The following is a 13,036-nucleotide window of genomic DNA, read 5'->3' as shown; positions in this document are numbered from 1 at the left end:
TGGGAATAACCTGACAATCCTCAGAGGTTAACTGTAATAATTTGAAGTGACTGAAGCTCACAGCTATTTTTATAGATTTCTAAGTTAAAAAATACATTTAAGATAAAGTATCTGATGTCAATAATCCTTTACTGTTGCTTGATTAAAAGTACATTAAGACTAGTAAAGATAGAAAAGGAAAACTGTGTAATTGGTTATATCATTAGGTAGAAATTTTAATAATATTTGTACAGCTTAGGAAGGAGAAAGCTTAGATGGAAGTTAAAGTGCCTCAAATTAGAAAATAAAGATGAAAACCTGAAAACTGGTCTAATTCCATTTTCACTAAGTCAGCCTGCAGAATCCAGTCATTCTGCTGATGAAGGACAAAAACCTCTCAACAGAGGAATATTTATACATGTGGGTTTACTATTGAGTTAAATTTTTTAAATTCAGGTTATGTCTATTGTATCTGTAGAGAATCAGACAAATCCCCTCGCCAAACAATACCATGTTCTTGATCTATTATGAAATCCACTTTTTCTAACAATTCAGAATTTGCATCTGATCATTGAGTTACCTATACGAGTATGGTGAAGGATTTTCTTTTTTATCTCTTCAAGTACTTAAAAAAAGGTCTGTAAAAAACAGTGTGGGACATCTCATTTGATGGAGAGCCAGAGATATCTGCTTATATCTTCTATCACATCTCTAGTCAAAAGTTTTTATCATATCCAGATCATTAAAAATTAAGTAGCCTCTGATCTGTCAAAACCCAGGTTTGATCTGTTCATGACAGGTTCTAACTAAGTCTTCTCAACAGACAGCATTTCAGCAAATGTCAGTGGGCATTCTACCTAACCTTCAGAATGTAGTCCTTTTCTTATAATATTTAATAATGCTTTATAAAGATATTGAAATCCACATAGGCAAAAAGGCATAACACGAAGCCATTATCATATATTATTACTTTTTCATTAGTTCCTCTTAATACAGAATAAAGACAGTAGGGAAAAACTCACTTAGCCCTGAGTTGATATTAATAGTGTTTTATTCTACAGTATTTATGTAGCATAATTACTCCTTCAAAGAGAAACCTTTGAAGGAAATTGATCTGTTGAGTTGTCTCTTCTAGAGCCCTATTAGGAAATGGTCTGTTTTCCCTTATCCTCCATTTAAAGTACCATTTATCACTTGTGCCTCACAAATTTCCTTTTTTTGCAAATGCTTTTACATAAGCATTTGGACTTGAGTGGGTATGCTGATATAAATAAATTTCTAACCTGCACCATCTGTGTATCCAATATCTGTGATGTTTTGTTTGCCCTGGCAGTTTGTTACAGGCACATCCAGCATACCCTATGAAGGATTTGCCTCTCTACGGGGGAGCAATGGTCCAAGAAGGTTCTGCGTAGAGAAGTGGGGAAAGATCACTGCTCTTCCAAGGTACAACTGTGTGTGTATTAATGCTAGAGATACTTTAGAATATCAGTTACCGGGATAACAGATAAGCTGTTTGAGAAACACAAACAAGTTGTAACTGAATATGCAAATATACTATGGCTTACATGAAAATTCCTTGTTCCAGTGTGCGATCCACCCATTCTTCTTTGAACTCAGTTTTGTTCTTGTAAGATGGACAAGGCAGTGTAACCGTGGCTGACATCGATATTGTAATGCTTTTTTCATGGAAAATTTTATTAGAATGATAACTACTTCTGAATTTGGTTTTGTTGCATTTGGTTAAATGCACAAGTATTTACTTACTGAACATGCAGTTCATCACTTAGGAGCAAAAATTAATATGAATTAAAATTAAATAGCACTTGTGACTGTGTCTTGAATGAAAGCTAGTATCGGACTTTTTGCATTAGACACACACAGCCTTTACGGTATAGTTTAGTGATGTAATTTTTATGCTGTCTGATGTCAAGAGTGTTAACAAATACAGAAGAGGCAAGTTATGAACTGCAGAAGAGGTGTATTTTGAGGAGGGGGTCATTTGACTTCAGAGGCAGCACAGGGACAAGAGAAGGTGAAGATTTCAAAGAGAACAAGTAGGGTCAATTGAAATATGTGAAGAGGGTAAAGGAATAGTATGAGAGTCCAAGATACGAAAGTAGGAGTTGAGTTGTACAAGCCCTTGCAGACAAGAGGCAGCATTTAAATTGGGTAATGGTAGGTTTGGAGGAGTAGGATGAGAAGGTTAAAAAAAAAAAAAAAAAAGTTGCGTTTCTAAATTTTCCATTTTGTAAAGACAGGAGAAAGGGTTGTTTTCAAAGGTCCATGGTAACAATACCAGCACTAGACTAATAACATGAGTGATGCAAGAAAAATCTTCTAGCATGGACACTTTATTGACAAAAAATGACAGGTTCTAGTCTTTTTCTATATTGTGATCAGGCTGATATGTTTCTGGAAGATTTCCTTTCATCCAGTTCTAGAATTCTGTAGCCTCTAGAATGGGTTAAGAGTGGTTAGACAGAGATTAGTGTGCGGAGTGCGGGTGAACTAGCTGTACTTAATCAGATCTCAGCTTTAGTATGCTGCTTGTAGCCTGTGGTGGTAGCTTTGGGCTGGGCTGATCCATGGAGGAAACTCAACCCTAATCCTAGCCCATTCCTCATAAACAAGATGCCTCAGGAATAATTTGCATTCTCAGTCTCTTTTTAGACACAAGGCGGCTGTCAGACACACAGAGCGTTTCTCTGACCAACAACCCTTAGCTTTTTCCTCTAGCATAAAGTCAGAAGCAGTGATGTCTCTTGGGTTGGCTCCTGCCTGCAGGCTGCCATTTGAACCGCACTGAGAAAGTCAAAGACGCAGAAGTGGCACTGTGAAATCCACAGGCACAGCAGGCGGCCTTTAAACAAAGCCATCTTTCCAGTTTACAGTACAAATGAGAGCCAGGCAACTGAGGATTAAAGATAAGCAAATTCTGGAAATTGCTATTTCAAATCAAATACTCTTAATATCTTTTGGTAGCTTCGTAATACCTTGTAGCCTGGTAAGTTTATTTTATAGTTTGATTATGATTGACCTATGGAATAGCTTTGATTCTGCATAAAAAGAAAAAGCTTTGATTTTTAAAAAATAATTTCTGACTTCAAAATACAACATTTTCTTCTGAGTTTAAATAAGAAAAGAGATTGTGGGAGTTTTTCCATATCTTCTCTAATACTGGAATTCCTGGTGCTAACAAGCACAGCTTGCAGCATGGAAAAGGTCAGGACATGCCAGAACAGGATGCTCAGAATTTCCTCTGAAAAGGTTACACAGAGCCCTGGTTGTAATAAACTGCAGAATAAAACTGCTTCCTGTAGTGCAACATGGAGAAACGTGTCAAGAATCTTTGCTACCGTAGGGTGTTCAGCAAGCATAGGGAAAATGCCAACTCTTCACATTTGGGAGAATGTATCATGCCCTTGAAATTTCATTTATGATTCCCTTGGTTAGGAAACATTTGATTTTTGTCTCTGTGGATAGTTTTTAACATACAAGGGTGAGAATTAAAATAAACCAACACCACACTTGTTTTGTTAAAATAAAAACAACTGTGTATGACAAACATCTACAGTTGTCAAGAACTGGCAATTCCTGACATTCATGCATGGGGAGCCTTGATCTCATAAAAAAAAAATTATTTGCCATGTTTATGCTTAAATGGGCTAAAACCTAAGCAGAAAGCAGTATTTGCATTTTTACATATCTAGTTCCTGCATGCAGTGTAAGTTCAGCCTGCATCTCACCAGCTTCAAAGACTTGCTGTGCAAACACCAGGTAGTACTGGCTGGGAGGTAAGACATCGTTAACAACGACCCCAAGTAGCTAACTTTCAAGAGGCTTCCAAACAAGCCCTGCCTGTGTAAACACATTGCTGGATCTGCTGCGAATACTGCCCTAGGACTCTGTGACTCTTAGTGATTCTCAGATAACTAAAGCATTTGTGTTAAGGCACAGTCACTCACTCGGAGCAGTGTTACACTTTGCAGATTGCCCTTTTGATTTCAGTGGGAGTGCTTGTGAAATTTAATAGTATTCGGTGTGAGGGTGGCAAAAGCTAGGACTCAACAAGTCAGTGGACTTTATGTTTCTTCCACTGTTTCTAAAAACCTACTGCACTGCTGAAAACACGTAAGAATACCCATCCCCATCTCTTCCCGATTCTGAGACACAGAAAGCAACTAATATAGTTACTTGGGTATGTGATTGTGGTCTAAGCAGCTGTGATATAAACACAAAAGTATTCACTAGATGTTTACCTAGTTCTCCCTGTTCTGACTGCTGTGTAATCAGTTCTGCTGCATCAGAATAGTGAGATTTCTGAGAGGCACATGTGAGGTTGCCTAGCTTGTATCACTGTCTTTTACACTAATAAGTCGGTAGCATGTAAAAGGCCCTGAAAAGATTATTACAGGTTTAGCTTAACTATTGCTATCCCTGAAGCCACTTCTACTTCCTTCTTTTGCACTGTGTTGTAGATTACACTAAATCAGCAGAGGGACTGCTACTCTTTCAATTCACTTACATGCTGAGAAATTGGTTCCAGGTTCATTGCTGTGCATGATATATATGTGCCTGTGATGATTCACATGCGAGTAGTATTTATGTCTGACTGCTGGATTTTAACCCTAAGTCACTCTATTTTACTACTGTACTCAAAATGAAGGGGAGATTAATTGGGAACCAAGATGGTTTTTCATGTCATCATAAAATGTGAGTCTGGGAAGATGAACAGTTAGTGCCCATGTGGTTTGAAATGTTGGAATGGGAAAATACTGTCCAGAGGCAAAAAAACCTTTCTTCTTGAAGACTTACAAAGTTGCTTGCTAGGGTGAGAAAAGTATGCATTCCCTCAGAAGACAAAGATCTTAAGTTTTTGTCTTTTTTAATGACTTGGTTTTCCGAAGTAGGTGATTGCATTTTCAAAATTGCCCTCAAAATTAAGATAAAACTCAGTTCTCTTAATAAATGTAAACAACATGCCGGCTTACTATTAAACCAGTTTGTAATGAATCCCTTGCTAATTATATACTACGTCTTTTATAACTTGTGGTTTTACAGCCCACACAGCATGATCCATACTTCTAATGAGTGGCTGTCAGCCCCATGCAGAAGCAGCATGTGGTTAGACTGTTAATTGCCTAAGATTCTTCCACACTCTACACTGAACTCAAGGGATCACTGAGTTTCAGTTGCCCATTTGCTGCTGGGTCTAAATCAGTCTTTCTTCAAAAGGGATTTTTTTTTTTTTTTTTAAAGTACTCTGCAGGAAATGCAGTAATTTATTCTGTATCACAGATACTACTTTGCAAGGTTTTTGGAAAGGCAAACGAGGAGTACAAAGAAAGCTTTCCTCCAGGAGCCTTAGATGGAATGGCTGGGTGGAGAAGTTTTACCAGGGCCCTGGAATATAGGGTGGGGAAATGCCTTTGCTGCTATACAGCATATACTAGCAGTATACTTCTAAGCGTACTGTATTTGGGGAGGGTGCAAAATTCAATGCTTTTTTAAGTGATTGCATATTTGATGATTGGACTGTGTTTATAATAATAGTGTGACCTTCTGTACTGTGTACACATTTCTTCAGCCTGGTATTTTGAAGACACTCTAAGGCTGTAACTGAGTGCATCAGCTTCAATGAGGGTTTTTAATGGACTCGTATGTTTTTAACAAACAAGATTAACCCACTTCACTTCATGTTCCATCCGCATAGCTGGGAGCTGAGACCCACTTAAAATGGCAGTTAGTGAATTTGCTCCCATGGAAGGCAGCAATTTCTGCCTCAGAGAAAGTTTGGTACAGGTCTGTTGTAGACATTCAGATTTCTGGGAGTGGTTAGGTTAAATGAGCTGCATTTGCTGCGGGGAGGGAGCTTGTTCAGTCCTTCCATTGATGTTATGTTACACATTTACACTTAATACGGATCATACTGATGAAGAGCAGGTCACTGCAGGAAAAGTTTGTTTTTCAGCTGGATTGTATTTAAATAACTCTGCGATGTGTTTTATTGCAAAAGAATAAAGTATTTGTAAACAGACACCTGCCAAAATCCAAAAAGGTTTCCATCCTCTAAAATGAGTCTCTCTGAAGTGAGACTCTGTTACAAAGCTTCAGAGCGGAAGAGATGCCTCCTCCAGCTTCTCTTTGCATCTCGTTCTCAAGAACCCATTGCATTAATAGTTATGCTATCTATTTCACTAGAGCAGGCTCGTCCACTATAGTGTTGTAGAAAGTATTATCCTTAGCCTGCCCAGAGGTCAGGCAATGATACCCATTATTCTACTACAAGGAGAAACCTTTATTATCTCCCTTTTCATTCCCTGGAAGAGTTTTTGAGAGTCAGTTCCAAGTGTGTCAAAAATCTGAGGTAGATGGATTTCGAAAACTGAGAAATGAACCACATGGTTGTCCTCCTAAGAAAGCAGGGTGGTATGGTAGAGGTACATGCATAGTTTTCTGTAATTGCAAAAAGTGTTATTCTAAAGATTGTTGGTTTGCAGGGCCAGATATGCACATAGTGTAAATCAGCACAAGCAGTAACTTCCCAAGAACACGATCCATATGCCAGAGAAGTGTAAAAGGAGGAGCATCTAATTTGTCTGTCTTTTACTACTGTGGGATTGTTTCCTGTATATCTAGAGTATTTTTTAATACTTCATCACATCTAATACCTTATGCATATTCAATGTACTGAAATATCTTGTTCATGACTAAAATACAGTATCAAGTATCATCAGTACAGAAAAAAATACTACTTCTCAGAAGATATATTAAAGCCAAGATTTCAGAACAGACTATTTGAATTGTACCACGCTATGTCATTCGTTTCTCATGCACATTTAATAGATTAAATTTATCGCACTCCTTTTGGGCTGTCAGTGTGTTTCTAAAGACCTTCATAAATACTTCTTATTGGCTTATTTTAATTAGAAGAAAGTAGATTAAACCTCAATTCAGTGTTCAATTGGAAAACATCATTTGACAGAACAAAGTCTTCTGAAAGAATACTATCTGCCCATCTCTATGCAAGCACATACCAGTCTGTGTGTTCTCTTTTGAACTTTTTAAATAATGTACTTCTTCACCTCCTCTTTTTTTTCCCCCTCAGGGCTCACACTTGTTTCAATCGTCTGGACCTTCCCCCTTATCCATCCTTCTCGATGTTATATGAAAAACTGTTGACAGCAGTTGAGGAGACAAGTACTTTTGGACTTGAGTGATACACAAGCCACAGTGCCCAGCTCATTGGACTTTTGTGGATCTGTCTTCTTAAGAAATGAATGAACGTTTGTATTGGATTTCCTAGAGGAAAATTGTTTCACGGTGCAATTCAAATAATGAGGTTCCATCAAAGAGCTTATGAAGCAATTAAAGAGCATTGTGGTAGTGGCAGATTTCTCTACAGTGAAACTCGAGTGTGCCTGATGTGCAGGGAAAACCAAGTCTTGCAATCCATGGTTTTTCAGGACAGCCAAACTTCTTAAGTTTATGTTCTGAGCAAACAAGAAACATGATCCCATGTTGTGATCAACCTGGCTACCGCAAAACTGACATGTACCCAAAAACTGGATTTCAGCAAAGTTGTTGAATAGAAAATTCAAGTCAAAATATGAAATCATTCAGCCCCTTACCTACCCAGTAAATTATCAAAAAAATTGTACAATAGATTTTTTTTTTTAATTCATGAAGGTACATTACTTTACGCCATATGTTATAATAGCATATCCAGTACTTGCTTTACCTAAGACTACGAGTGCCTGCATGGTGTGTACCATAGAGCTCAAGTTCCTGGGGCAGAAGTGAATTGGAAGGAAAGTCAGCAACAAAGGATGTAACAACAACGGCGTGCATTAAGGAGGTTTGTGGAAATGTGTTTGCCAGTGGTGTGTATGACAAAAGATGAGCTGTTATAATGAACTTAACTTAATAAGACTGATTTTATGCTTTATACTGCATGGAAGCTATTTTAAGAAGAAACTAGCAATTTATCACAGCATATCAGGAAAAAAACCCCTAACACAGTGACTTCTGTTTATTTTTATAGGTTCATTATATTATGTTTCTTAGAGTATAAACAGGAGATAAGCAAACTAAAATGCTATTTCTGTTTTTGTCACTTTCCATGCTTGAACAGACATTCTGCTAGTGTTTATTCTTTAAGCACTCTCAAGGGGAAAAAACGCCTTTTATTTTTGTAAGAGTAAAAAACTCCCCCAAATATTTTGCACTGAATGTACCAAAGTTGAAGGGACATTATGATCTGACTGATAGCAAACTGCATCACTATGAAGTATCTATAAAAACACTTAGGAACCAGGCTTTCTTCACGGTGCCATGTCTATAGGTATCAGGACTGTGCACATAAGTAATAATTTTATAATACTATATGTGATATTGTAATATGCATTTATTTTAAATGCATCTGGGTCATTTTTCATGCATTGGATAACTGAATGCAGTGGAGTTTAATACAGATATTTCATATGCTCCCCACAACTTTTTATTTGTACAGCACCATAAAAAACTAGCTCATTTGGAAACCCATGAGTAACCTACTTTAAGGTGAGCCACTGGTCATAATGCCACTGTCCCATATCAGTGAACACCTACAAGATGTAAACTGTTCATAGTGTCTAAGCTTGCATTTTCACGGATAAATAGTTTTCTTATCAAATGTTATTTGAAAGAGTTTTTATGGCATATCAAACACTGCATGGACACCAATTTCTTTATGTTTAATTTTGCTGAAACACACGAGGCTTGCTTGCATCTATTTTTGGTACTTTCCTCCAGATGGTCTTGTGGAACACTTGTGCAGCTGCGTGCTGTTTCTTGTACAGCTGCTGTCACGCAGTGCATCCACCACATTTTAAAATTCCAGGAAGTTGCACTTGGATACTGGATGACAAGAACATGAATCTAGCTTTGCGCTAGCCCTCTTGATAGCACTGAAGCACAGCAGGCCCTGTTCCGTGGGAGAAGTAGCTTTTGAAGTAACGTTCTCACTTTGGAGGCTCTTGAAAGGGCATCTCAGGGAGGTATCCTGCTTGTTCTTGTGGGAGTTTTTTTTCCAGTGAAGGTGAACGTCTATGGAGATGTCATCAGCAAAGACTGCCACTCCACCTTGCAAGTCAGAAGGCAGGTGCAGCTGTGGTGGTGGCAGCAAAGACTGAGCAAACCCTTCCGGCTCACTGAGAAAATGTTACCTGTGCAAAGGAAAACCCATTTGCAAAATCAGAGTGAAAGCATTCTTTTATTTCAGGAAGAATTGAGCTTCTGCATGACATCTGGGACTCGCTTAAGTAACATAGGTTGTCTTACACTACTTCTGGCTGGTATGAAGTAGCAAAGAAAAATCCAAACATGTCACCCTATTTTTACGCATATATTTATCAGTCTTTGCTAAGATTGCATGTCACAGATCCTAATGACATCTTTTTTCAGAACATGAATGAGCAGTAGGCAAACCGACTTTTCATCAGGTCACTCCAGCATGGCTCATGTTTCATATGATCCATTCACTGAGTAGCTAAAACTCTGGCACTCGAAGCAGAATGCAAGTTCTGATTGGTTGAAGGACTGCAGAATTTTGATTTTACAATACTGTGTTATCTGTGGTCTAAAAAGGAGATTTCCCAGGTGGGAACTGTATCTACAAGTTTTGAACCAGAAACTCTTTGGAATGAAAAGTTTAAATATTTGGCAAAAAGTAAGTTTATACTAGTCTGCCTTTTAAGTTATGCTTTTGTACAAAACAAACAATAAATGCGTCTTGCCAATTTTTATTTAAATATATGTACTGCACACATTTGTTCTGTATTTATGCATGTAAAAATAATTGAAATCAGCCATGATGATCCAGTATTCTGTAACGATGCGACAGGGTCACCACTGGGGCAGCTGTCAGTTAAAGAAAAAAAGATTTAAAAAATCCGTAGTCCTTGTAGCATTAAGACCAAGAGAGACTGAGGAGAAGCTGCTGCTTCCTCCTTTGCTGCCAACATCACCTGGGGGGCTCTAGAAAAATGCTGTTTGAAAGTGATGAGGAGTTAGCTGCCCAGATATGGCTACCTGTAGTGCCTCGAGCACTTGGCTGGCTCTTTGTGATGATACAAGCGATGCTGCTGCTCTGAAGAGATTAGCAAGGAGGGAGTATAGGAAAGGAAGCCTGAGCTTTCTCAAGTACCCGCATCTCCTGGCTACTGCTTGGAATATTCTCCCTTCGGTGTGGGAAGCCGTTCCCATTAAACATGTCCTAAGTGAAAGCTGACTTTCATGTCCTGCAGATGACTGCAACAGGCGACCACGGTGCTTTTGCTTATGTTGTGTTGTGGCAGGCACGAGGGTCTAGATAAAGACTGAGAAGCCTTTCTGAAAGCTCTGTATCTCCTCAAAACTTTTCCAGATGGTGCTAAGGAGCTTTGCATTTAGGGAGGGGAAAAAAGCCAGTCAACTTGAAGTAGACAAAAGATTCCCTTCAGCTACAGTGTGATGACAGCTCGTACTAACTTAACCTACAGCATCTCCATCAGATGGAGCCTTCTGGGGAGGTCCCTGCAAGAGTTAAAGTGAGGTGCCCACGGAGCCACGCATTGCTAGCCAAAAAGCAGCTAGCAGGTCCTTGCAGCCCGCCTGGCCAGCTGCTACCTCTGTCACACCGTCAGCTGCACCTTGCAGGGTAACACGGGAAAGCCTTCTTTCAATCCACAATAAAATCCAATTTAACACGCAATCCTGCTGACCAGAAGCAAATTCCCCCCCCCCCCCCGTTTTTCCTTAGTGTTCATCAAATAATTGCCTTTTTTGCTTTTAAACATAATTTTCATGATCCTTGTAGTGAAGCTACCATAAAAAGGTGTTAATATAGCTTAGAGAGTATCTAGGGTGAAATCCATCTGTGTACACAGGCCTGCTGGGCACCACATAAACTCCACATTGAAGCGGTTAACCTTGGGTCATACAGGGTACGGTTAATGTATGTAATCTTCGGGGAAACGAAAAATCTAGGCAGCAGCGTGCTGGCAGGACATCAGACAAAGTTTCTGGCATGAGTTAAACTGGCAGAGCACTGGACTGATAGTTTGCAGTTTGCTCAGTTTAAAATTATAGGAAGGAAAAGAGTTTTGTGGTGTCTTATGTATTTTTAATCTTTTTAAAAGTTAAAAAAAAAAAGCTTCCTTCTGAAGCATACATAATGGTATCTGGTTGCTAAATGTTATCTCAGGAGTATTAACTGCAGATGTTTACTGAATTTCTGCAGTAGTAGCTGCAGACATTTATGGAGATACTTGCAAGCACACTGTCTCTGGTCTGAGCGAATTCCTATTCACAAAAAGGGAATCTGCAGCAGCTGTGTTTGAATAGCCAATGTAAGTTCATTTCCCGTAGCATAAAGCAAGTTAATTCTTTTCAGCAAATGAAACTTATTTGTGTTAAATTATACTAATAGTTATATTTTTCTTGCCACTGTTTTTATGTGGAGGGGTAATTTATTCCTGTTAGCACTAATGGGAATTGAGCAAAAGTTTGGTCTCCAGTTGTAAGATTACAGACTTAACTTTAACGTTAACCTTACAGTATTAATACTCAACTGTCACTGCTGTTACCTCTTCTCATCCTTTCCTCCCTGGGCAAGCAAATTGAACTCCAAGCAAAATTTCAGAATAATTACTCAAACCTGGCTTCTTAAACTATTTGCATTTTGGCTTAATTATGTGGTACAAAACAGAACTGCAGAAATGTTATGGGTTGACTAGCCCACCAATTGCAAGTAGAAAATCCTTTACAATTTTATTAGCACGACAACAGCAGCTGCTGTTGGACTAGTCTAACTTTTTACCTAAATATTTTACAATAAAAAAAGAGTTTAGGAGGTTGAATTTGAAATTGCTTGTTTGCTGGAAAAATAAATATACATTAGGTAAATAGTAGGGGAAAAGAAGAACTTTACTGTAAAGCCAGTAAGGCTAAAAGCCTTTTTACACCCCATTTTTGTTAGCAGTATGCAAAATTATAAAGCCGACCATATAAACACACAGTTTTCACAGGGTGTGTTGGTTTATGTTTTGCATCTCTTTCAAATAGACCATGAGCTTCATAGTGGTTCTGTTCAGTTTCAGACTGACTAGTTTCAGCACCAGGCTGCTACTATTTAGAATGTTCATTGCTATGAAAAGTTTTTTATTCAAACATTTCTAGTATTTTCTAAAATAATTTTACTGTAAAGAAAGGTATTGTTCAGGCTGAAACTTCATTTAGAGCTCTACTTCATGGGCTTTGCTCAGAGCCACGTTATGCCATAGGTATTTTAAGGTAAACTCATGATTAATTGGAGAGTTCTATTTAATATCAGTGACATTATAACGACCTTCTAGTCACTGCTTAGAAAGGCTCCTCCTGACTGTAGGTAAAAGGATGACAGTCAAGGACTCCTCTGGAATGGTTACAATCCATTGTAATACCTGTATGTATTCAAAATGCAATTAAAATATCTCTTGAGGACTATGTGAAATAATTACTACACTCATTGATTAGTCCTCTTCTAAATCAATAATTGGAATTTTGAACTTGTTTCCTTTATGTACCAAATGCAGATTACATTGCAGAATAATAATAACAATAATAATTTAACTACAGATGTATTCTGACAGATCTCTTAAAGTCATGGTGAATGCGAAAGGGAGCTGAGCTATGCTTTTTTCAATCATTCCTCCCTTAAAAAAAACTTCTGAATAATGAAAATTGTATTTTGTTTTTCAGTTGTTTCGTTTTTAGAACTTTCAGAAAGTTCTCACTCAGCCCCTACTAGAAGAAGCCTCGTCTACTTAGAGGGCTTTTGCTAAGCACTCAGGAGGTATATTGTTCCACTAATTTAACATAGTTTTGTGCTGACATCAGTGTAATCAGCTTTTAAATGTATAGACCTACAAAACTCTACAGGACTCTGGTCTCCCTTATTCTGGGCTGCTTTCCAAAGGCTGGCTGTCCTCTCCCTTTTAATTGCACATAATCCTGCAATCACCCAGAGACAATTGCTGACCACCTACACTGACTG

At 38.3% G+C, this 13,036-nt stretch overlaps 1 protein-coding gene across 1 annotated transcript in view; it reads left to right on the top strand.

The window, feature by feature from the left end:
* HECW2 (HECT, C2 and WW domain containing E3 ubiquitin protein ligase 2) overlaps positions 1-9,777 on the top strand; it is a 173,187-nt gene extending 163,410 nt beyond the window's left edge. The window contains exons 28-29 of the mRNA XM_052792284.1: positions 1,313-1,425; positions 7,091-9,777. Coding sequence (XP_052648244.1) covers positions 1,313-1,425; positions 7,091-7,202 — 225 coding nt within the window. The 3' untranslated portion in view covers positions 7,203-9,777. The remainder of the gene's footprint in view (positions 1-1,312; positions 1,426-7,090) is intronic.
* The last annotated feature ends 3,259 nt before the right edge of the window (positions 9,778-13,036 follow it).

This window comes from Harpia harpyja, chromosome 7 (genome assembly GCF_026419915.1).
Source record: "Harpia harpyja isolate bHarHar1 chromosome 7, bHarHar1 primary haplotype, whole genome shotgun sequence".
Taxonomy (NCBI): Eukaryota; Metazoa; Chordata; class Aves; order Accipitriformes; family Accipitridae; genus Harpia; species Harpia harpyja.
Note: the sequence above shows the minus strand (reverse complement) of the source record. Positions and strands in the feature narration are given on the sequence as shown.